Source organism: Schistocerca serialis, chromosome 3, assembly GCF_023864345.2.
Source record: "Schistocerca serialis cubense isolate TAMUIC-IGC-003099 chromosome 3, iqSchSeri2.2, whole genome shotgun sequence".
In the NCBI taxonomy this organism is placed as follows: domain Eukaryota; kingdom Metazoa; phylum Arthropoda; class Insecta; order Orthoptera; family Acrididae; genus Schistocerca; species Schistocerca serialis.
The window spans coordinates 73,378,790-73,404,710 of NC_064640.1; the positions used below are offsets into that span (position 1 = coordinate 73,378,790).

At 40.9% G+C, this 25,921-nt stretch overlaps 1 protein-coding gene across 2 annotated transcripts in view; it reads right to left on the bottom strand.

The window, feature by feature from the left end:
• LOC126469732 (carnitine O-palmitoyltransferase 2, mitochondrial) overlaps positions 1-25,921 on the bottom strand; it is a 152,536-nt gene that overhangs the window by 125,570 nt on the left and 1,045 nt on the right. For both annotated transcript variants that reach the window (XM_050096934.1, XM_050096935.1), the window contains exons 3-4: positions 25,684-25,730; positions 23,117-23,527 (exon numbers count right to left, since the gene is read on the bottom strand). In XM_050096934.1, the coding sequence (XP_049952891.1) occupies positions 23,117-23,527; positions 25,684-25,730 (458 nt within the window). The remainder of the gene's footprint in view (positions 1-23,116; positions 23,528-25,683; positions 25,731-25,921) is intronic.

Genomic DNA, 25,921 nt, shown 5'->3' on the forward strand with positions numbered 1-25,921 from the left:
GTCCGTCTAGTCTTGCCTGACCTGGCACACACCTCAAGCTAAAAGTGCCTGACTATTTATACTGCTTTTCTCCTCGCTTCTGACGTAGTGTCAGAGAGAGACAGAAACTATGGCAGGGGTAAATTCCCATACGTCAGCCACTTACACATCTCCACTCCCAGCTCTGGCCTAGTGCCTCACCTCATACATCGCAATAACTTGAAGCAACGCTGCAGTTCCCTGCCTCGCTGTTGCTCCACTCCAAATAAATCGTACGTGCAATACGCTGTTGCAGCTCCATGCCATGTTTACCCTGCCTGACCTACTGGCTGCCAACTATTACCACACACTGCCAGTGGCCCCAGACTTCATCGCCCAAATGCGCCTTTACATAATTAACAAAATTCCTCTTTCCTACAACTAATATTAGTGCAGCACCATAGTATCTGTGGCCTACTTTTCTACTGGTTCTGCTACAATAAACTTTGTTAGAGCCTCCTGGAATGTTTTATATATACATAGTATTTCTACCTGTCAGTGTCAACAGACCGACTATCTCTATCACACCTATCAAACACCCCTTCTGGTGTTGGTGTTATAATCAATGACATTTCTGTCTTATTTTGGGTTATCTTGTTTGTTTGAACAACTAACATTTCCTGATATAGTCCTCAATATCCTTCCTCATACCAGCCCACATTCGGTTCACTCGTATGTTCTCATGATCCATTGATGACCACCTACGGGTGTTACGAAACTGTCGCAAAATTTACACTTTTTCTTCAGCAGTTCTCTTTTGCTGCTTGTCTTCCTTGCTGTCTGCTTTTCTTTGCTTTCACTTGCCCTGATATATGTATCAGCTGACTGTCCTTCCCATATTCTTGCCCTTTTTGCACACAATTTCGTAATCATACTCCTCTAATTTCAATCTGAACTTCATTCAATGTTAGGCCTTGTCACTAATATTTCCAACATACTGTAGTGGTTTATGATCTGTACAAATGGTCAGCTATGACCAAATGCATATGGTCTGAAATATCCGACCACCCGAATTATGGTGAATAACTCTCAACTGTACTGTTGCACTGCAGTTAATTTACTTGGCACAGCTGGGTAAATCTGAGACATTGCCCACAGCTAATGCAAGAGGCCGTGGAAGTGAGTCAGTTCAGGCTGCCCAGGCAAAGTTACATCAGACACTACCTGCTGATATGGTAGGTATTGAGGTAGTTACCACATGCTACAGCCAAGCAGGGGGACCAGAAGTATAATGGCACTGACAGCAGGAAGACTGAGCCACTGTTGCCAGTGACCCAATTGTTTCGTGTCTGAGCCATGGCTTTGTTGTGGCTTACAGGATGGGAACAAATGCTTTAGCAAAACTAGGATGGGCCAAGCCCGCATAAATAATCCTCACACATCTAGACATGGGTATTGTAGTCTAGCAGCCACCAGTTCTGAAGGGGTACCCATGACTGTCTACAAGTCTACATGTATCAATAAATCGCCGCCTTCAAACTCTCCTAGTTGCACCTCTGCGGTTCCTGCTCAGTCAAATGCTGCCGACATAGCACCTACCAACTGATGGGCCACCTGCAGGCCGACCTCAGCTGATCTTCTGCCCAGGTGATCTACAGTTCAAGCTCAATGCTAAGCAGTCACTCAGCTGCCATAGCTCGTACATGCCAACTTCCTGCTCCCTGCCTCTGTTCGTGTAGGCAGATAGTGCTGCTGCTGCTGCTGTGAACCATCTCATCCATGCCAGGTTCATGGTGTGATTCTGCAAGCCTTGATGCGCCCCTTCCTGAACATGTAGGTTGCCTCTAGCCTGCATTGTGGACTGCCATCCAATGCTGTGGTTAGTGTCCTTACCAAGTTGTTGCCTTAATCACTCCAACAGACTGAGTTGCTGCAAGCTGCCGGTCCACTTGCTATTAACCACTCTTCTTCACTAGTTGTTTACAGCTTACATCCTTGGAGTGCTGGCTTCTCTAAGCATCATCACGATACACTGGGAAACTTCCAGGCATCCTCCCACCATTCCACTGCTATCCATCCCTGAGTAATCAATTATTGGCCTCCTGACCTCTGGCACCCTTGACTCTATAATTTCGCTCTGGATTGTTCAGAGTTCTGGACATGTATGCAACTGGAAGGTCTTAACCTACTTTGGCTAAGTACAGCTCTTATTGCTTCTTGACTAGTGTCAGTTGTTCTTATAACCTTTATAGAAAAATCTGAGTACTGTATTATAGAATTATTATAGTGCATTTAAAATTAGTTGCAACTTTTGACAGTTCAGTACAGAGCGAGTGGAGTGAAGTGTAGTTGCCAGCGTGTGGTGAGCATGTCAGTAGGTAACAATAATGCCAGGCCTACACGGTGCAGAACCTTGTAGACTTACTTGATTGCATGAACAGCAAGTTACGCAAGCTGGCCAATCTGCAATCTTTCTCAAGCAATTTTTAAAAAACTATCAATAAATGCTGATTCTCGCATATCTTATAGTTTAATTTGTCAGCTTCACGATGAACTGCCTATCATTTCATTACTGGTCATAGTTACTGTTGTATTTCAATATTAGCTGAACTACTGCAAAAATTATTAAAGTTTCCAGTGAAAAATATGGGTCACTTTGAATTTGTGTTTGATGCATGTTAGATCAAATATTGCTGCATATAAAATTTCAATAACATATTGAATTACTCTTTAGACTTGGAGGGATATCAATATCTGTCTCCAATCTTGAGAAAACGGAACATATGTAAAGTGCTCTGTTCCGAAATTTTGCACCAGTGAAATAGCCATAATGAAATATTCCTAAACACTATGTACCTCAAATGGTTTGAGATACTGAAACAAGATTTTGGAAAATGATAGCACACAAAGAGGAGAGCACTTTGCTGCATATTAATGTGCAAAACTTACAAATCTACCATGTTTTTAAGCAACTACAGATTTTTTCCAACAAAATACTGTAATTTTGTAAGGACCATCAACAGCTGGTGAAACAAGAATATATTTTGCACAAACATAAGTGTAGAAGTTACATGACTATTTTTATACTGAGACTGGGCATTTTCATAAACTATTAACCTGTCTTGCCCTCAATTACCAGTTTATTATTAAACTGTTTCAGGATTCTGTCACAATTTCAACTTCAATAGAGTGTTAGAGAGATGAATATTTGAAAATTCTACATTGTTTTGGCAAAAGAAGTAGATTTTAACATGGTAACAAGAGAAGTTACATATTACTTAAGACTCGTCACAGTCCTCCATGAATCCATGTCTCTTCAACTACCTTCTTGGTATGGCCAACAATTTGAGACCAGTCCTGTGGTGTATCATTTGCAGTGGCTTCTTTTGTCAGTATTTGAGCCTCAATGAGAGTAAGCTTGTTGTTGTTTTTTTTTTTGCCACATTATTTTTCACCTAGGCTCACATATTCACAGTCTGATTTAAATGAGCACACTATGGAGGAAACCTGATTAAACTATACCCTTTAGTGTTAGCCAGTTTCTCGATCTGGTAGCATGGAATTCTTGGCTTGTACACTACTAAAAGTTTCTTTAATTCCACCTTATACATTCTGTTGTTGTTGTGGTCTTCAGTCCTGGGACTGGTTTGATGCAGCTCTCCATGCTACTCTATCCTGTGCAAGCTTCGTCATCTCCCAGTACGTACTGCAGCCTACATCCTTCTGAATCTGCTTAGTGTATTCATCTCTTGGTCTCCCTCTACGATTTTTACCCTCCACGCTGCCCTCCAATACTAAATTGGTGATCCCTTGATGCCTCAGAATGTCCCCTACCAACCGATCCCTTCTTCTAGCCAAGTTGTGCCACAAACTCTTCTTCTCCCCAATCCTATTCAGTACCTCCTCATTAGTTATGTGATCTACCCATTTAATCTTCAGCATTCTTCTGTAGCACCACATTTCGAAAGCTTCTATTCTCTTCTTGTCCAAACTATTTATCGTCCATGTTTCACTTTCATACATGGCTACACTCCATACAAATACTTTCAGAAACGACTTCCTGACACTTAAATCTATATTTGATATTTAACAAATTTCCCCTTCAGAAACGCTTTCCTAGCCATTTCCAGTCTACATTTTATATCCTCTCTACTTCGACCATCATCAGTTATTTTGCTCCCCAAATAGCAAAACTCCTTTACTACTTTAAGTGACTCATTTCCTAATCTAATTCCCTCAGCATCACCCAACTTAGTTCGACTACATTCCATCATCCCCATTTTGCTTTTGTTGATGTTCATCTTATATCCTCCTTTCAAGACACTGTCCATTCCGTTCAACTGCTCTTCCAAGTCCTTTGCTGTCTCTGACAGAATTACAATGTCATCGGCGAACCTCAAAGTTTTTATTTCTTCTCCATGGATTTTAATACCTACTCCAAATTTTTCTTTTATTTCCTTTACTGCTTGCTTAATATACCGATTGAACATCATCGAGGAGAGGGTACAACCCTGTCTCACTCCCTTCCCAATCGCTGCTTCCCTTTCATGCCCCTCGACTCTTATCACTGCCATCTGCTCTCTGTACAAATTGTAAATAGCCTTCGCTCCCTGTATTTTACCCCTGCCACCTTTAGAATTTGAAACAGAGTATTCCAGTCAACATTGTCAAAAGCTTTCTCTAAGTCTAAAAATGCTAGAAACGTAGGATTGCCTTTTCTTAATCTAGCTTCTAAGATAAGTCATAGAGTCAGTATTGCCTCACGTGTTCCAATATTTCTACGGAATCCAAACTTATCTTCCCCGAGCTCGGCTTCTACTAGTTTTTCCATTCATCTGTACAGAATTCGCGTTAGTATTTTGCAGCCATGACTTAAACTGATAGTTCGGTAATTTTCACATGTGTCAATGCCTGCTTTCTTTGGGATTGGAATTATTATATTCTTCTTGAAGTCTGAAGGTATTTCACCTGTCTCAAACATCTTGCTCACCAGATGGTAGAGTTTTGTCAGGACTGGCTCTCCCAAGGCCGTCAGTAGTTCTAATGGAATGTTGTCTACTCCCGAGGCCTTGTTTCAACTCAGGTCTTCCAGTGCTCTGTCAAACTCTTCACGCATTATCGTATCTCCCATTTCATCTTCATCTACATCCTGTTCCATTTCTATAACATTGTCCTCAAGTACATCGCCCTTGTATAGACCCTCTATATACTGCTTCCACCTTTCTGCTTTCCCTTCTTTGCTTAGAACTGCGTTTCCATCTGAGCTTTTGATATTCATACAAGTGGTTCTCTTTTCTCCAAAGGTCTCTTTAATTTTCCTGTAGGCAATATCTATCTTACCCCTAGTGAGATAAGACTCTACATTCTTACATTTGTCCTCTAACCATGCCTGCTTAGCCTTTTTGCACTTCCTGTCGAGCTCATTTTTGAGACATTTGTATTCCTTTTTGCCTGCTTCATTTACTGCATTTTTATATTTTCTCCTTTTGTCAATTAAATTCAATATTTCTTCTGTCACCCAATGATTTATACTAGCCCTCGTCTTTTTACCTACTTGATCCGCTGCTGCCTTCACTACTTCATCCCTCAAAGCTACCCATTCTTCTTCTTCTGTATGTCTTTCACCCATTCTTGTGAATTGTTCCTTATGGTCTCCCTGAAACTCTGTACAACCTCTGGTTTAGTCAGTTTATCCACATCCCATCTCCTTAGATTCCCACATTTTTGCAGTTTCTTCAGTTTTAATCTGCAGTTCATAACCAATAGATTGTGGTCAGAGTCCACATCTGCCCCTGGAAATGTCTTACAGTTTAAAACCTGGTTCCTAAATCTCTGTCTTACCATTATATAATCTATCTGAAACCTGTCAGTATCTCCACGCGTCTTCCATGTATACAACCTTCTTTTATGATTCTTGAACCAAGTGTTAGCTATGATTCAGTTATGCACTGTGCAAAATTCCACCAGGCGGCTTCCTCTTTCATTTCTTACCCCCAATCCATATTCACGTACTATGTTTCCTTCTCTCCCTTTTCCTACTCTCGAATTCCAGTCACCCATGACTATTAAATTTTCGTCTCCCTTCACTATCGGAATAATTTCTTTTATCTCATCATACATTTCATCAATTTCTTCATCATCTGCAGAGCTAGCAGGCATATAGACTTGTACTACTGTCATAGGCATGGGTTTCGTGTATCTTGGCCAGAACAATGCGTTCGCTGTGCTGTTTGTAGTAGCTTACCCGCACTCCTATTTTTTTATTCATTATTAAACCTACTCCTGCATTACCCCTATTTGATTTTGTATTTATAACCCTGTATTCACCTGACCAGAAGTCTTGTTCCTCCTGCCACCAAACATCACTAATTCCCACTTTATCTAACTTTAACCTATCAATTTCCCTTTTTAAATTTTCTAACCTACCTCTCCGATTAAGGGATCTGACATTCCACGCTCCGATCCGTAGAACGCCAGTTTTCTTTCTCCTAATAACGATGTCGTCCTGAGTAGTCCCCGCCCGGAGATCTGAATGGGGGACTATTTTACCTCCGGAATATTTTACCCAAGAGGACGCCATCATCATTTAACCGTACAGTAAAGCTGCATGCCCTCGGGAAAAATTACGGCTGTAATTTCCCCTTGCTTTCAGCCGTTCGCAGTACCAGCACAGCAAGGCCGTTTTGGATAGTGGTACAAGGCCAGATCAGTCAATCATCCAGACTGTTGCCCCTGCAACTACTGAAAAGGCTGCTGCCCTCTTCAGGAACCATACTTTTGTCTGGCCTCTCAACAGGTACCCCTCCGTTGTGGTTGCACCTACAGTACGGCTATCTGTATCGCTGAGGCACGCAAGCCTCCCCACCAACAGAAAGGTCTATGGTTCATGGGGGGAGGTTATACATTCTAGGTTCAGCTTTATCTAATGGAACATTTCTTTGCATTCACAGTAAAATATCCACTTTCCTCCACTGCATTGTTGGAGCTTTATCTATCACAACCGAGTGGTATGGCACATTGTCCATTACTGTTTTTGAATTCGGATGAATATTTTATAGCAGAACATTATCTTCACAGCTGGTGAACGTCTTCTTGGATGACCAATTTTATTGCAAATCCTGTATTCAGACTTTCTGCACTGTTGTTATTGATCCAAAACCAATACAAAACATTTCTTCACAATACCTGACAATTGCAGAACATTTCAATGTCAGAAAATACAACTTTACAACTAGAATGATAAACAAAGATACATCTAAAGTACGGCACCACATGCTACTGTTTATCTACAGCATGGTAACAGTGGTGCTTTACCAACCAAATCATTGGTGGCACGGTAGGGAAAGCTGGCTCGCCACTGGTGTTACCTTCCACACACACACACACACACACACACACACACACACACACACACACACACACACACACATGAATTTGCAACTAATTTTAAATGCACTTCAAGTAGCTTCTCTTTTAGCAGCTGGAATGCATTCTCTTGTTTGATGCCCCATTCCCACTTAACACCTTTTTTTTCCAACTCGTGTAGTGGTTTTGCCACTTCCCTCAAGTCAATAATGAATCATCTATAATACCCAATTAACCTAACAAAGCTGTTAAGTGCTTTTGCTGTAGTGGGCTGGGGTTATTTTGTTACTGCCTTTAGCTTTTGTGGATCTCACTTCAACACATCTTCAATTAATAACTGTCCCAGATATGTTAGCCCTTTTCTTAAAAACTCTCATTTATCCATCCGCAGCTTCAAATTGTGTTGCCTTAATCTGTTAAAAGCCTCTCCCAAAGGGCATAGTCCTCTTCCTGAGATGTACTGACAACTAATACATTGTTTAAATTAAAAAAAATATTTTTTCACTCTTTAAGTTCATTATTACCGCTTTCATCAACTTCTGGATTGTTGAGGGCAAGGAATGCAGTCCCACTGGTATTCTTTTATACATAAAATGGGCTTACAATGTTTTATAAGCTGCAAGTTCTGGGTCCTTTCCATCTAGCAATGCCTGGTAGTACCATATAGCCAAATCAAGTGTCGAAAAATATTTTGGCATGCCTAAACCATCCAGAATTTAATCAATATGTGGTAGTAAAAAGCCAGTTGACATTAAAGTCATTTAGCTTTCTATAATCAGCTACCACTCACCATATCTTTTTCTACATCTACATCTACATTTATACTCCGCAAGCCACCCAACGGTGTGTGGCAGAGGGCACTTTACGTGCCACTGTCATTACCTCCCTTTTCTGTTCCAGTTGCGTATGGTTTGCGGGAAGAACGACTGTCTGAAAGCCTCCGTGCGCGCTCGAATCTCTCTAATTTTACATTCGTGACCTCCTCGGGAGGTATAAGTAGGGGGAAGCAATATATTTGATACCTCATCCAGAAACGTACCCTCTCGAAACCTGGCGAGCAAGCTACACCACGATGCAGAGCGCCTCTCTTGCAGAGTCTGCCACTTGAGTTTGCTAACCATAACGCTATCACGGTTACCAAATAACTCTGTGATGAAACGCGCCCCTCTTCTTTGGATCTTCTCTATCTCCTCCGTCAACCCGATCTGGTACACTGATGAGCAATACTCAAGTATAGGTCAAACGGGTGTTTTGTAAGCCACCTCCTTTGTTGATGGACTACATTTTCTAAGGACTCTCCCAATAAATCTCAACCTGGTACCCGCCTTACCAACAATTAATTTTATATGATCATTCCACTTCAAATCGTTCTGCACGCATACTCCCAGATATTTTACAGAAGTAACTGCTACCAGTGTCTGTTCCGCTATCATATAATCATACAATAAAGGATCCTTCTTTCTATGTATTCGCAATACATTACATTTGTCTATGTTAAGGGTCAGTTGTCACTCCCTGCACCAAGTGCCTATCCGCTGCAGATCTTCCTGCATTTCGCTACAATTTTCTAATGCTGCAACTTCTCTGTATACTACAGCATCATCCGCGAAAAGCCGCATGGAACTTCTGACACTATCTACTAGGTCATTTATACACTCCTGGAAATGGAAAAAAGAACACATTGACACCGGTGTGTCAGACCCACCATACTTGCTCCGGGCACTGCGAGAGGGCTGTACAAGCAATGATCACACGCACGGCACAGCGGACACACCAGGAACCGCGGTGTTGGCCGTCGAATGGCGCTAGCTGCGCAGCATTTGTGCACCGCCGCCGTCAGTGTCAGCCAGTTTGCCGTGGCATACGGAGCTCCATCGCAGTCTTTAACACTGGTAGCATGCCGCGACAGCGTGGACGTGAACCGTATGTGCAGTTGACGGACTTTGAGCGAGGGCGTATAGTGGGCATGCGGGAGGCCGGGTGGACGTACCGCCGAATTGCTCAACACGTGGGGCGCGAGGTCTCCACAGTACATCGATGTTGTCGCCAGTGGTCGGCGGAAGGTGCACGTGCCCGTCGACCTGGGACCGGACCGCAGCGACGCACGGGTGCACGCCAAGACCGTAGGATCCTACGCAGTGCCGTAGGGGACCGCACCGCCACTTCCCAGCAAATTAGGGGCACTGTTGCTCCTGGGGTATCGGCGAGGACCATTCGCAACCGTCTCCATGAAGCTGGGCTGCGGTCCCGCACACCGATAGGCCGTCTTCCGCTCACGCCCCAACATCGTGCAGCCCGCCTCCAGTGGTGTCGCGACAGGCGTGAATGGAGGGACGAATGGAGAGTGTCGTCTTCAGCGATGAGAGTTGCTTCTGCCTTGGTGCCAATGATGGTCGTATGCGTGTTTGGCGCCGTGCAGGTGAGCGCCACAATCAGGACTGCATACGACCGAGGCACACAGGGCCAACACCCGGCATCATGGTGTGGGGAGCGATCACCTACACTGGCCGTACACCACTGGTGATCGTCGAGGGGACACTGAATAGTGCACGGTACATCCAAACCGTCATCGAACCCATCGTTCTACCATTCCTAGACCGGCAAGGGAACTTGCTGTTCCAACAGGACAATGCACGTCCGCATGTATCCCGTGCCACCCAACGTGCTCTAGAAGGTGTAAGTCAACTACCCTGGCCAGCAAGATCTCCGGATCTGTCCCCCATGGAGCATGTTTGGGACTGGATGAAGCGTCGTCTCACACGGTCTGCACGTCCAGCACGAACGCTGGTCCAACTGAGGCGCCAGGTGGAAATGGCATGGCAAGCCGTTCCACAGGACTACATCCAGCATCTCTACGATCGTCTCCATGGGAGAATAGCGGCCTGCTTTGCTGCGAAAGGTGGATATACACTGTACTAGTGCCGACATTGTGCATGCTCTGTTGCCTGTGTCTATGTGCCTGTGGTTCTGTCAGTGTGATCATGTGATGTATCTGATCCCAGGAATGTATCAATAAAGTTTCCCCTTCCTGGGACAATGAATTCACGGTGTTCTTATTTCAGTTTCCAGGAGTGTATATATTGTGAAAAGCAATGGTCCCATAACACTCCGCTGTGGCACGCCAGAGGTTACTTTAACGTCTGTAGACGTCTCTCCATTGATAACAACATGCTGTGTTCTGTTTGCTAAAAACTCTTCAATCCAGCCACACAGCTGGTCTCATATTCGGTAGGCTCTTACTTTGTTTATCAGGCGACAGTGCGGAACTGTATCGAACGCCTTCCGGAAGTCAAGTAAAATAGCATCTACCTGAAAGCCTGTATCTAATATTTTCTGGGTCTCATGAACAAATAAAGCGAGTTGGGTCTCACACGATCACTGTTTCCGGAATCCATGTTGTTTCCTATAGAGTAGATTCTGGATTTCCAAAAACGACACGATACGTGAGCAAAAAACATGTTCTAAAATTCTACAACAGATCGACGTCAGAGATATAGGTCTATAGTTTTGCGCATCTGCTCGACGACCCTTCTTGAAGACTGGGACTACCTGTGCTCTTTTCCAATCATTTGGAACCTTCCTTTCCTCTAGAGACTTGCGGTACACGGCTGTTAGAAGGGGGGCAAATTCTTTCGCGTACTCTGTGTAGAATCGAATTGGTGTCCCGTCAGGTCCAGTGGACTTTCCTCTATTGAATGATTCCAGTTGCTTTTCTATTCCTTGGACACTTATTTAGATGTCAGCCATTTTTTCGTTTGTGCCAGGATTTAGAGAAGGAACTGCAGTGCGGTCTTCCTCTGTGAAACAGCTTTGGAAAAAGGTGTTTAGTATTTCAGCTTTACGCGTGTCATCCTCTGTTTCAATGCCATCATCATCCCAGAGTGTCTGGATATGCTGTTTCGAGCCACTTACTTTTTTAACGTAAGACCAGAACTTCCTAGGATTTTCTGTCAAGTCGGTACACAGAATTTTACTTTCGAATTCACTGAACGCTTCACGCATAGCCCTCCTTACGCTAACTTTGACATCGTTTAGCTTCTGTCTGTCAGAGGTTTTGGCTGCATTTAAACTTGGAGTGAAGCTCTCTTTGCTTTCGCAGTAGTTTCTTAACTTTGTTGTTGAACCAAGCTGGGTTTTTCCCGTCCCTCACAGTTTTACTCAGCACGTACCTGTCTAAAACGCATTTTACGGTTACCTTGAACTATTTCCATAAACACTCAACATTGTCAGTGTCAGAACAGAAATTTTCGTTTTGATCTGTTAGGTAGTCTGAAATCTGCCTTCTATTACTCTCGCTAAACAGCTAAACCTTCCTCCCTTTTTTTATATTCCTATTAACTTCCATATTCAGGGATGCTGCAACAGCCTTATGATCACTGATTCCCTGTTCTGTACATACAGAGTCAAAAAGTTCGGGTCTGTTTGTTATCAGTAGGTCCAAGATGTTATCTCCACGAGTCGGTTCTCTGTTTAATTGCTCGAGGTAATTTTCGGATAGTGCACTCAGTATAATGTCACTCGATGCTCTGTCCCTATCACCCGTCCTAAACATCTGAGTGTCCCAGTCTATATCTGGTAAATTGAAATCTCCACCTAAGAGCCGGCCGAAGTGGCCGTGCGGTTAAAGGCGCTGCAGTCTGGAACCGCAAGACCGCTACGGTCGCAGGTTCGAATCCTGCTTCGGGCATGGATGTTTGTGATGTCCTTAGGTTAGTTAGGTTTAACTAGTTCTAAGTTCTAGGGGACTAATGACCTCAGCAGTTGAGTCCCATAGTGCTCAGAGCCATTTGAGCCATTTCTCCACCTAAGACTATAATATGCTGAGAAAATTTATGTGAAATGTATTCCAAATTTTCTCTCAGTTGTTTTACCAAATGTGTCAATATTTTTTGGAACCATTATAACAGGAAAATTCCAAAAGCTTGTTGATAGTAGAATTATGTCAGCCTCTAAAATCCAATTTATCTCCTGCTATAATGCTTCATCTGTACTTCTGGTATTCTGTATGTCCAAGCGCGCTACTGTCGCAGGTTCGAATCCTGCCTCGGGCATGGATTTGTGTGATGTCCTTAGGTTAGTTAGGTTTAATTAGTTCTAAGTTCTAGGCGACTGATGACCTCAGAAGTTAAGTCGCATAGTGCTCAGAGCCATTTGAACCATTTTGTCCAAGCACAGAACACTCATATTTGGCAATCAGTTTTATTTCATGCTGAATTGTATCAGTATGTGTCAACTTATCTCCTGGCAACTGAAGTTTTATTTCATGCTGAATTGTATCAGTATGTGTCAACTTATCTCCTGGCAACTGAAATTTATCATTATAAGCAGAACACACCTGTATTATAGACTGTTTTTCTATGGCATTTAAATGATCTAGCTGTAAATTCTCTTTTAATAAAGTTATTCAAATTTTTTCTTGCTCAAGCCCGTATCCAACTTATCCACAGACTGCTTTGACCTTTAATTTGCAGAATTTCTTCCACTTTACTGTGAGGTACCTCAATAGAGACCACCACCTCTTGTGAGGAGCGTTTTCATACTCTCAACAGCACCTCTGGTAGGTACATCCTTTCCTGCAACTCTTATCTCTCAACAATGTCTTCTCTTAAGCTAGTATGTGCAGGCTTTATCATTAAACTTCTTTCCGCACAAAAACCTAACTTTATTTTTGCCACATGGCCTGCCTTAAGCTCTGTAGCTTTCTTCTCTCATCAGTGACTTTTATGTCTACTGTTACTTTGTTTCTTTCACCAAATATTCAGGTTACTTTTGTTTAGTGCCTTCTCCAAGAGGCTAGAAGTAATACAGACTCTACTGCATTCACACTTTGCAGTTTCAGAATCTGTTTGTACTGTATCTGTGTACTTGCAACTTGCGCTTCTATCTCAATACACAACTTCACAGGCCTGTCCCTGATCTGCAGGGTTCCCTCTGTGTAATCTATCACTATACCCGCTTAAACCAGAGGTTGTACAGAGTTTCAGGGAGACCATAAGGCAGCAATTGACAGGAATGGGTGAAAGAAATACAGTAGAAGAAGAATGGGTAGCTTTGAGGGATGAAGTAGTGAAGGCAGCAGAGGATCAAGTAGGTAAAAAGACGAAAGCTAGTAGAAATCCTTGGGTAACAGAAGAAATACTGAATTTAATTGATGAAAGGAGAAAATATAAAAATGCAGTAAATGAAGCGGGCAAAAAGGAATACAAATGTCTCAAAAATGAGCTCGACAGGAAGTGCAAAATGGCTAAGCAGGGATGGCTACAGGACAAATGTAAGGATGTAGAGGCTTATCTCACTAGGGTTAAGATAGATACTGCTTACAGGAAAATTAGAGAGACCTTCAGAGAAAAGAGAACCACTTGTATGAACATCAAGAGCTCAGATGGAAACCCAGTTCTAAGCAAAGAAGGGAAAGCAGAAAGGTGGAAAGAGTATATAGAGGGTTTATACAAGGGCGATGTACTTGAGGACAATATTATGGAAACGGAAGAGGATGTATATGAAGATGAAATGGGAGATATGATACTGCGTGAAGAGTTTGACAGAGCACTGAAGGACCTAAGTCGAAACAAGCCCCGGGAGTAGACAACATTCCATTAAAACTACTGGCAGCCCTGGGAGAGCCAGTCCTGACAAAACTCTACCATCTGGTGAGCAAGATGTATGAAACAGGCGAAATAACCTCAGACTTCAAGAAGAATATAATAATTCCAATCCCAAAGAAAGCAGGTGTTGACAGATGTGAAAATTACCGAACTATCAGTTTGATAAGTCACAGCTGCAAAATACTAACGCGAATTCTTTACAGACGAATGGAAAAACTAGTAGAAGCCGAGCTCGGGGAAGATCAGTTTGGATTCCGTAGAAATATTGGAACACGTGAGGCAATACTGACCCTACGACTTATCTTAGAAGCTAGATTAAGGAAAGGCAAACCTACATTTCTAGCATTTGTAGACATAGAGGAAGCTTTTGACAATGTTGACTGGAATACTCTCTTTCAAATTCTAAAGGTGGCAGGGGTAAAATACAGGGAGCGAAAGGCTATTTACAATTTGTACAGAAACCAGATGGCAGTTATAAGAGTCAAGGGATATGAAAGGGAAGCAGTGGTTGGGAAGGGAGTAAGACAGCGTTGTAGCCTCTCCCCGATGTTATTCAATCCTTATATTGAGCAAGCAGTGAAGGAAACAAAAGAAAAATTTGGAATAGGAATTAAAATCCATGGAGAAGAAATAAAAACTTTGAGGTTCGCCGATGACATTGTAATACTGTCAGAAACAGCAAAGGACTTGGAGGAGCAGTTGAACAGAATGGATAGTGTCTTGAAAGGAGGATATAAGATGAACATCAACAAAAGCAAAATGAGGATAATGGAATGTAGTCGAATTAAGTTGGGTGATGCTGAGGGAATTAGATTAGGAAATGACACACTTAAAGTAGTAAGGGAATTTTGCTATTTGGGGAGCAAAATAACTGATGATGGTCGAAGTAGAGAGGATATAAAATGTAGACTGGCAATGGCAAGGAAAGTGTTTCTGAAGAGAAATTTGCTAACATCGAGTATAGATTTAAGTGTCAGGAAGTCATTTCTGAAAGTATTTGTATGGAGTGTAGCTATGTATGGAAGTGCAACATGGACGATAAATAGTTTGGACAAGAAGAGAAGAGGAGCTTTTGAAATGTGGTGCTACAGAAGAATGCTGAAGATTAGATGGGTAGATCACATAACTAATGAAGTATTGAATAGGATTGGGGAGAAGAGAAGTTTGTGGCACAACTTGACTAGAAGGGATCGGTTGGTAGGACATGTGTTGAGGCATCAAGGGATCACCAATTTAGCATTGGAGGGCAGCGTGGAGGGTAAAAATCGTAGAGGGAGACCAAGAGATGAATACAATAAGCAGATTCAGAAGGATGTAGGTTGCGGTAGGTATTGGGAGATTAAGAAGCTTGCACAGGATAGAGTAGCATGGAGAGCTGCATCAAGCCAGTCTCAGGACTGAAGACCACCACAACAACAACAACCACCCTGCTTTGTAAAGAAGCCTCTAACAATTAAATCGATATAGGGACCATCCAATTCCCTTCCTGTAAGAAGAAAATTATGTTTCACTATTAAATCACTATCTATTCCAAGATCTAAAACTGCCATCCCATAAATATATATGACTGTTATAATAGCTGTAATTTTAATATTTTCTTCATGTCTATACCAGACCTGGTTTTACACACACTTCATATAAAGAAGCTAATTTGTGCTCCATTGTCTAGAAGCAATTATGACAGACTCACTCTACTCTGTGGACAATTCAACTTTACAAACTCATTTTTATTTTCATAGTCTACTTTAAACACTTTTCCCAATTCAATATCAGGTGAACGCAATCTTACGCTTTTCTGTTGTTTCCCTAGTTCTTATTTTTCGACCGATGGCCTTTGTAGTCTGGTCCCTTCAACCCCCACAAACCAACCAACCAACCTCTTATTTTTCAAAGACAGTCAAGTGTTCACAGTGCACAATCTAGGCATATGCCCTGGCCTGTGACATATGAAATACACTACTGGCTTCACTTTCCTACCGGGATCTCTACTTCTGAATAAACTGCAACCTTCGAATCTTATTGGCTTTGGTGTCTCTGATTCTCTGGTATTGCCACAGGAAAGTCTTATCTCTATATCCCTTGTTCAGTTCTTTCAGACCTGGACACACTTGAGCAGATCCTTCTTTACAGATTCTTTTATCGAATTGGCAGATTCACACAAAATGCCCTGATTTGCCATGCTTTGCAATCAGTATTACTTCTGCAATATCTACATGTATGCCCTACACATCTCAGTGAGAAAAACACTTAATGGTATCTTTTCCCTTGATGATTTCTATTCCTGAATTCTTATTCTTTGGTAAACATAATTGCTGAGTCTTCCGTTATAGTTATCTCAATGGCATTAATGTTTTCGCCTCATGCACGCAAAATCATCTGTATGAGAGCATCATAAATTCCACAAATGAAAACTGCTCTACTCAATTTTCCTACTAATGACAAAGATCCTGACATTGCCTGAAGAAAATCTACTTTACTTACCTAGTCTGCAATCTATTCACCTTTTGACTGCCAGTTAGAGAACATCTTACAAGCTAAAAAATCTAAAGTACACTTACATGTATAATTTTCTAACAAAATATTTTTTGCTTCTCCTATGTGGAAGATAATTCCAGTATGAAGAGATTTTTGCATATTTTAATAGTATCAGCTGTTCTGCATCATGCACTAGTTCAAAAGCTATGCCTACATTATTTATAAATTTTATGTTGACTTTGTACCGTTGAAAGCCTGTAGTACGAGTTTAACAGCATCGCTAATATTGATGCTAGTTGCTGCTTCACTCCTAGCAACTGCAATGTAGTTGTGGTCACGTCTTACTTTTTACTGAAGAGATGTGCAGAGACAAGTTGAGACCTGCAACGGCTGAATCCACTTTGCTTCATGTGTGCTTTGCTGTAACATGACTGTGTGACTTCTACTGTGTCTGGTTGCCCACAGCTGTGTTGTGCCAGGCCTGTCTGTCTGCTGAGCCACCACTCGCTGCTCGCAGCCTGCCGCTGAAACTCACACACCACCTCATGTTCTCCGCCCGTGGACTGTACTTGCTCTGTTTCTGTCGTCCCTGAGTTCATTGCCCCGACAGTCTTCTAAAGACAGACTGCTGCTATGCCTCATTGCTCGGCCACTCCTGCAACCGCCACGTTACCAGAGTCTGGCACCAAGCATCGCGGAGGGGGTGACCAAATGTTCTGGCTAGACTACTTTGAATGCTAAAGTCCACAGTTTTTACAAGGTCCTGGCAGCACACTGCTTCTCCGCCTCTGCAGTCAGCTCAATAATACTGCAAGCACTTTACAGGTTTCGCCCAGTCTGAAGTGCAGCTCTGCCCCCAACCAACCACATTCAGGTCTTTCCTCTTCTCTTATTCTGTAGGTGGAGGTGTCCCTGGTCTTCGCACTAACAAACTTCTCGTTTGGCGGGAACAGCATCGAACTAAAAGCTAAACATCACAGCCCTTCCTTGTATGATGAGCAAGAACAGTTCTTTACGTCACTTTGCTCCCCCTTGTGGGTGGAGACTTCTACCTCGCCAGTGGGGACCATTATCTCAACAGTTTTATGCATTTTCCATCTCACTCTAACCTGTCCCACCCACTGACTTTACAGTTCACAGGAGCTAATATCATACTTGTCGCATGTGCTAGAACATGCCTGTTTGTAACTGCAGTCTACTGCGGCACCTTACAACAGTGAGGAGTTACCAGCAAATTCTCGGAACTGAAACTTCTACCTACACTGTAACAGTGAATAAATGGGCTACAATGCAATACAGCACTCTGCACTTCAATGGTGGATGACAACAACAAAAAGCCAGTGAATGCCTAAATCATCCAGAAGCACACCATTACAAGGTACAGGAACCACACTCCACATGTGTCTGCTCACAGAAACATTGCATGGCACAGAAATTAGGATGGAACACCACCATCACACGCTCAAAAGCCCGGAGTAAGTTTGCATGACAACAGGGCAGTACACACGAACAGTAGGATACGATTATTTCAGAAACTATATGAGACAACTCAACCTGCTTGCCAACACGGCACTTTTCAGACAGGTGGAGAAGTTATTTCCCCGTAGGAAATGTTTGCATGGGACAACATGGGACCCCCAAGACATCAGCCAATTTCTCTCAATGGCAAGCAATATAGATGTCTTTTGTCTGATTATGTGTACCCATTTGTTTGACACCAACAACCCTCAGGTGACCTGTACCGTCAGACAGACAATTCATCAAAGTTGTCACTCCCAAATTGGGTCTGTATTGTTTGAGGAAAACTTAAGTTATGAGGGTGCTTTTGTTGTGTCCTCTCCCCTCCCCCCAATGCTATGCCACATTAATCCTACTGGCCACACCTGGCACCCAGCTCTGACCAATCTCCACAAGTTGTGGATAGCAGCCAAGCAGTTATGGATCTAGGCGGTTTCCCAATGAAGTGTCTCAGAGTCTATGCCATAATGTGTCCTCACCAATGCAAAAGAGGGGCACTGCAAACTTCTGGTAAGAGTCCCTAAAACTATTGTTGATAATACAGGTAGCAATGATACTGCACCACCATTGGTAACATCATATTTTCCTCTTTCTTGTGTAGAAGCCACACAACTTAAGTATCTTGGAAAATTTGTTACACAAGTTAATAAAGTATGCTGCTAATGTATGGTGCACAAATCTTCACCATCTCACTTGGGATTAAATAATAACCATAAAATCACCACACTTCAGATACTTACTATTACTTCAATTCTCTTTCTATTAGTCTCCAGTAGACCCATTTCATGTTTCATTAAAAATATGATATGTAAGGAATCTATGTACCTGGTGTCAAAGAATATTTATCAAGTTTACCTAAATCAGATAATAATTGTTCATTGAAAGTTTCATTTGCCTCAGTAATGTTTATTCTTTACTTATTTATTCTTCTATTTCATAATGCTTGTACTGCCTTTGTTGACTTGCCCTCACTGTATCACTTTATTTCATTCTGAGATTTATATATCCTACTTTCAACCTATATAACAACATTTCACAAGACATTGAAGTATCTTCTGTGAGGAGTAGCTACACACAGATCATTATTGTGCTCTAAGTTTTGATACACTTCCAGATTTTTTTCCTTTTTTTATGAAATGAGATTCCGCAGCCTTGTATTATCCGTACTGGTTGCCTGTCACCACTGGGATTGTGCCTTATTTGCCTCAATGCAAAGAAGCTTTCATAAAATGTAACAAAAGTCTAAATCATCATCCAAGCTGTGTACACTGTACACATCTCACCAGATTGTCCTTTGAGAAGTGAATAAATAAGTTTCCTTCAAGCAAATTACAGACTCAAAAATTTCTTGTTTATCTGTGTGGTACCAATTTGCTTCTGAATACCTCCTAACATTAATATCAGTGCCTCACAGACAGATAACTGATTAGTAAGAGCTCCCAAATTGAATGTCTCTACATATGAAATACCATTGATAACACACTCGTGTGCGGCACTTCAGGACAAAAGTAGCTTTCACTCAGTGTGTCACCACCAAGTAACAGTTCAATGAAACTAGGACCATATACAGAAAGAAGTGCTGCAGTAAGCACAGAAAGTAACTGAAAGAAGTACGCAATGAGACACATGCATATGACACTTTTATTGAAAGGTAATCATTACATTAAAGTCACCACAATTCATCCTGGTCCCCTGGACATGTAAAACAAGCAGGACATGGTTCTTAAAACCATGTGAGACCACTACAGATGGCAATACAAGCTTTGCAACATGCTCCCATGCTGACTAAAAGGTTCTTGTGGTAAGGTGTTCCATTTCTACACTAGCATAGTTAACAACTGCTTAATGGTCGTCGTTGCATGTGGATATGTTGCATATGTCTCCCCAACAGTTCCAACATGTGCTCGAAAGGACTTTAGTCAGAGGAAGAGAGAGATCAGTCCATTCACCAAATATTATCTTGCTCCATGAACTCTTCTGCCTGCCTTGTTTGATGTGGTCACACACTGTCATCCATAAAAGTTATGTCTGAGCCAAATGCAGCCCTAAAAAGATGCAGATGGAGGAGGAGTACAGTGTCACAATAACAATGACCGGTGAGTGTACCATACGCAGATCAGTACGTCCATGCAACATCATGCCTCCCCACACTGTAACAGCTGGACTACCAAAACAATCATGTTTGACAATGCTGGATGTACCCTCATATGGTGAGTGGTAGTAACCCATAATGCACTCAGGAGCATTGTCAAACATGATACTTGAACAATATAAGCTGTCACTGAAGACATGTTTAACTTCGATTTCCTTCTACCCTTCCTTTCTTTTTTAAACATGACTGTCCAGTTGAGCACCAGATTTGCTCAAATTTCACTTTCAGAGGGACAGTGTAGGTAAAGACATAGCTGATAATGCAATTTATAGGTCATAAATCTGTCTCAACCTATTCTTAGTAGAAATGGCACTTCAATCACCGTTACTTTAAGAAAGAAGTGCATTGTGCACAGATTTCTATATCATCCACTGCATTTAGGATATTTAGCAGTGGCTGTGATATGAAATTTCTCTCTCTCTCTCTCTCTCTCTCTCTCTCTCTCTCTCAGCATTGAAAACTGTTTTGCTTACTGGCAGAATCCTATAAAATTTAGAACTTAGGGCATATGTGAATCATAGGGGGACTGGGGTACCTGTGGTTTTTAGAAATGAGTATCTGTAACGCCCTTAGATATAAACGATACAATTTACTTTTCATTGGCAGCAGTGTCATTACACTCTGAACACTGCTACTGATATTAAGGAATTGAATAACATGGATGTAGTCTTTTGAAAGAAATCATGACACATTGGTCCAATGTGCTGTATTATTTTCTATAAGTTGAAACTGGCATTGGAAATGGGTATACAGTGTAATAGAATTAAAATGTGTATAGGCAGAATGGCGGTAGATTCAGAAAGCATAATTAAGTATGGTATAATAGAATTAAACTGTGTACAGGTAGATTGTACTGTAGATACAAAATGTGTAAAATTTATATTTGGTGTTACTGCATTTAAAATGATATAACTGTTACACTTAAATAGTATGTGAGATCATCACATTGTAAAACCGACAATGTAAATATGTACTTCATCCAAAGCCGCTCAGTAAAATAAGAGGAGACAGTTCTTGAATCACTGTTGTAGGACCAGCCATGGGCTGTTTAAGGACTGTGTAAAATATCAATGTCTTGAGTGTGACAGTTATCCTTTATAGGAACTTTGACTTCACTGAATGTCTAAGAAATACCTCTTACCATCAGAATGATTTTCAGCACTGTGATTTTGACAACAAAAATACCAGAAAGTGGTAACACAGCAATAGATATATGGTGGTGTGCAAAACTTAACAATGGAAGTTCTAAAGCCATCTTTGAATGCACCATCACAACATTTGCTTTCAGTAAACCAAAGAATTTATAGAAAGCATAAACCTAAATCACCAAATGGGATTTGAGCACTGTATCCTCCAAATCTGAGGCCAATGCCTGAAGCGCTGGGCCATTTCGCTCAATAATCTGTTTAGCAGCTACTTAGAAAAATCTGTCCTATGCAAAGTACACATTAAATTTCTCACCCGGTTCAAATTCACAGCTGATATTTTCATAACATGGATTCACCACAAAATCTCTCACATTTCATTTGTATGCATCATATTTCAAACAATACATTATCCATGTCAAACATAATAAAGTCTGTCTTCATTGAAGTTTTCTTGGTAGACAGAATATTCCATAATATTTCAGGCATGCATCTAGGATAGTATTATTTCTTATTCCCACATTGCAGCTAATAATCATACCGCCATTTTGAAGGTGAGGTGGTGACAGAATGAAAACCTCTTGACATAATACTGTGGAATTAATGTACATGAATCATAGATAAGACTGTTGGCAACAAGAGTGTCAGTCATAGATAGAGCTTAATGTAACTAAGAAGCAAGTGCAAAGTCAACAAACCAACAGAGCTTGCAATTATTATTAATTATTAAAATGGATGCCTTGTGCTGGAATGCCTGGCAAAGCAATAATGCCCCAGAGAGCACAGATGTGAAATGAGTGGTTCCCATGATTTGTAGAGCTGGAAACATTTGTCTTGGTTGAGAAGATTTTATATTAGTTGCATTTCCACAGCTTCTTTGACTAGTAAATCAGGATACGATGAGGCTATAGCCAGTATCTTGACTTATCTACAATCCATGAAATGGTAAGTGGAAATTCGATGCTCTGCCACTACAGATTTGCAGGGCTGTAGAAGATGGGTGTCCAACTAGTGTTTGTTGCACCATTCTTGTACAGCATGTATCATTTGTCCTATGTAACTTTTACCAACTGGACATGGAATGTCACAAATAACCACACTTAATAAAAGCTGATAACCTTTCGCAGATCCAAGAAGAGCTGTGGGCAGCATGAGGATATCAAACTGCTGGCAACAAGGGACTATTCACTATCTTCTCCTGAAGTGCCCATTTTCAATCATTATAGCCTGATGTGAACCGTGATATGTCAGTCCAAGTAATCTTTGACATTTAAATTGCCTACTGGTGTGGTCCCTACACATGCTAAATACTATACTCTATGGCACACAACTAGCAAAAGTAATTGTTTGGAAAACACACATCTGCACTCCCTAGCTAAATGAGATGGCTGTGTTGATGGTCTTGCTGTGAATATGTTGTTGTTCCCAGCACTGATCTGGTATTCAACCTGCCGCATGGTTAAGGTATATGCTATTACAATCCTAGGAAGTTAGAAGCAGACCTACCATGTGCATTTTGTTGACCACACTTGGCAACAGTAATTTACCCCAAAATACGGTATTTCTGATACACCATTCAGACAGCTAATAGAAAACTCACTGATTACTCAATGCGTGGATCACCCTATACAACTCACATCAACATGATGCTTTAAGAGATAATGTCTTGCCGAATCTGTGTGTAACTCTCACTCAAACAGCTGGTAAAAAGTCTCACAAGCTGTGGTTATGCAACAGAGTGAACTATTGCACTTAAGCAAGCAACCCAAGTGGATTCTAACACAGCAGTGATTCAAATTTGATTGCCCATTAGTGCTCTTTTATCCTTTACTCTACACTCAACCACCAAAAATCACTACCAATATTAGAAATGAAATAAAATTAAATTTCAATCTCACCTCAATGAAGAGATAAGCAGGTTAGAAGCTCTTATAACTTGTGTGTTGTATTCACTGTTTTCTTCATTCACATATACAATTAATGGATTGTAATTTATGGGCAACGGAACTCTGTCCTTCAAATACATATCAGACCAAGGTTCAGATATGTAACTTGTATGTTTGTTTCTATTGTCTATTTCTTTTAGTTCTTCATGCAGTTGTTTGCCTTCTTTTGCAGCAAAATCACTGACATACTTATTTGTCATTTCAAACTCATTCTGTAGCAATAATGGCTGCTGTGCAGCCAAGTATCGAGCACAAGTATCTTCAAGTTTAGGAACTGGAAGTCTCGGTAGTGAAGGTTGAAAGTGGTAAGTAGGAATTTTACTCTGTTGTAGAAACTGATATTCCGTATCTGAGGCCAGAAACCTGAAATTGTAAAAAATAAATTATTTACATAGTGAAACACTATTGTATAATACATCACTGTACAATCACTGTGATTATGTATTCATAAAGAGTATAGATCTAGCTCTTAAGTCTACACTTAATTACAACTGTAAATCACAACAAGCTTTTCTTTTCTTTTCTCAAAGATTATTGCATTTAATGGAACACAGTCTGGGGACTATTTTATACTTCATTGTGTCTATGACAATTATCAGAATTACAGTAGAGCCGTGTAGCTCAGATTTCTGAAATAAATGTGTCCCATTTGAAAGTTTTGCAAATGCAATAAATTATATTTGATCAATAAAATGGTCTCTCTCTCGGGATCCACATTTCCGCCATTAGAAAAATTCAACAAGAAAAGACATCAGCTTCGGAGAGGCAAATAGAAGAAGACTGATGAACAGTACCAATTACTTTGGTGACTTTGAAGCAGCACCAGTTTAAGCACAGTGGGTTAATGCACAGCAATGTTTAAAATAGTTCACTGAAACAAATGTGTCCCATATGACTGGAAAAAGTCACAGTTTGTTGCAATCTAAAAGTCGCAAGACAAATGTGTCTTAACTACAGCCCTATCTCACTAACAACAATTTCATGTAGAATTATGGAACATATGTGCTATTTTATGTTTACTTTTCTGGACTCCAAACATCTCACAAGGAATCAAATCAATTCTAATTGAACCTAATCTATGAAATGAAGCTTCCTCTCATCTGCAAAATCCAGAAAGCTATAGTCAAATGGCCTCAGGTTAATGTCTTCTTTAACTTCTGAAAGCATTTAATAATGCATCTTCACACTCTTACATAACAACATAATTTGCAGTTAGACTAAGGACTTCCTAGTTGGGGCAGGAAGGTGACACTACAAAAAAGGTGTGCTTCACGGAGAGACATTCTCAAAATGCTGACAGCTCATGTTTGCCCACAAGTCTGTGAGGTTACTACTCTCTTCCCCTCCCCCCCTATAAACGCTAACGAATTTGACAATGATGAACAGTATCAGTTGCATAACACTTCCCTGAAACACACCTGTTCAAAATTTCCATCAGGCATGCTCATTCACAATATTGACCCTGGGTTCTGCATTACAAAATATTCTCAACTCAGCAGCAGCACCTAATCAACTGAATACTGTACTGAAAAACTACCATAAGGTAGTGTATAAGAAGCCTTAAACAGGTCAAGAAGTACGACATCCTGACCAACACTATGCACAATTCCATATCTGAAAAAGGGAAAAAGTCTTGCAGCGATTCAAATGATTGTCACTTCTGAAAGCAACATTAGCTTCAACAGACAAGCTGATTCACTTCACTGAAGTTCTCATATTCACACACAAAATGTGTTCCAAAATTCTGCAGAAAACTGATTTTCACAAATGTGGTTTACAGTTCTACACAATGGTTTGAAAGAAAGAAAGTATTGGATCTGTATGTGTTCCTTTTAAATAAAAATTTGAGCTGCCTGTTGTTTTGACAGATCACTTCTTTTACTGAATCTACTTTCCTTTACAATACTTAACCAAAAGAGAAGAGAGACGAACCAATTTCTTGCATTCACTGTTTGAAGCAGTTAGTGACAGTTATAGTTTCCAGCATTCTCTGAAGAGTATGGAACTGTATGCTCTGAGTATAGTCATAATTTAACAACAATCAATCTGCTGATACATTCAAAATATTGCATTAGTTTTTATTCTCACACTTTTATCATCCCATGGTTCAGTTTGACTCATTTCATAACATACAGTCTCCCTACTGCTATGTGATGGATGTGGAGGAAGTGCATGATGTTTTCCATCATGCAGACAGAACCACAAGCATGATGTGTCAACTATTCCATTATATTTTAACTTTTGAATGAGAGTATCATAGTTAACATAACTGGCTACAACATCTACCTGCCAAAGTATTCCCAGAAACAATTTTTTATTAGCTGACACTATCTCCTGTCAAGGTGACTATAGCTGGAGCAATTGAAAGTCACTTTAGAAAAGAAATATTTGCCATAAGAATATTTCTGTGCACTAAGTAGCTGAAGAGGAGACAAATAGGAAGAAAAGTAGGCAACATCATATTTATCATGCCATGTAAAGTATCACCAAGCGCACACCAAATGAAGTAATATTCATACCTTTTGAACCTCACGTTTACTCGGTGCGGTGCTGGTGGAATTTTCAGCTGAAACAATAAGGAAGATATTGTATAGTGTACGAAAATATTTTTATTTAGAAGCAAGATATTCGTATACATGCCTTGTGCACATATATCTGGTAACTTAAACAATTTAAGCTTTTTATGCACACACAGACAAAACTGAAAACACATGCTATACGTTTATAACATATTGAGAATTCTTTGCTGCATGCAGT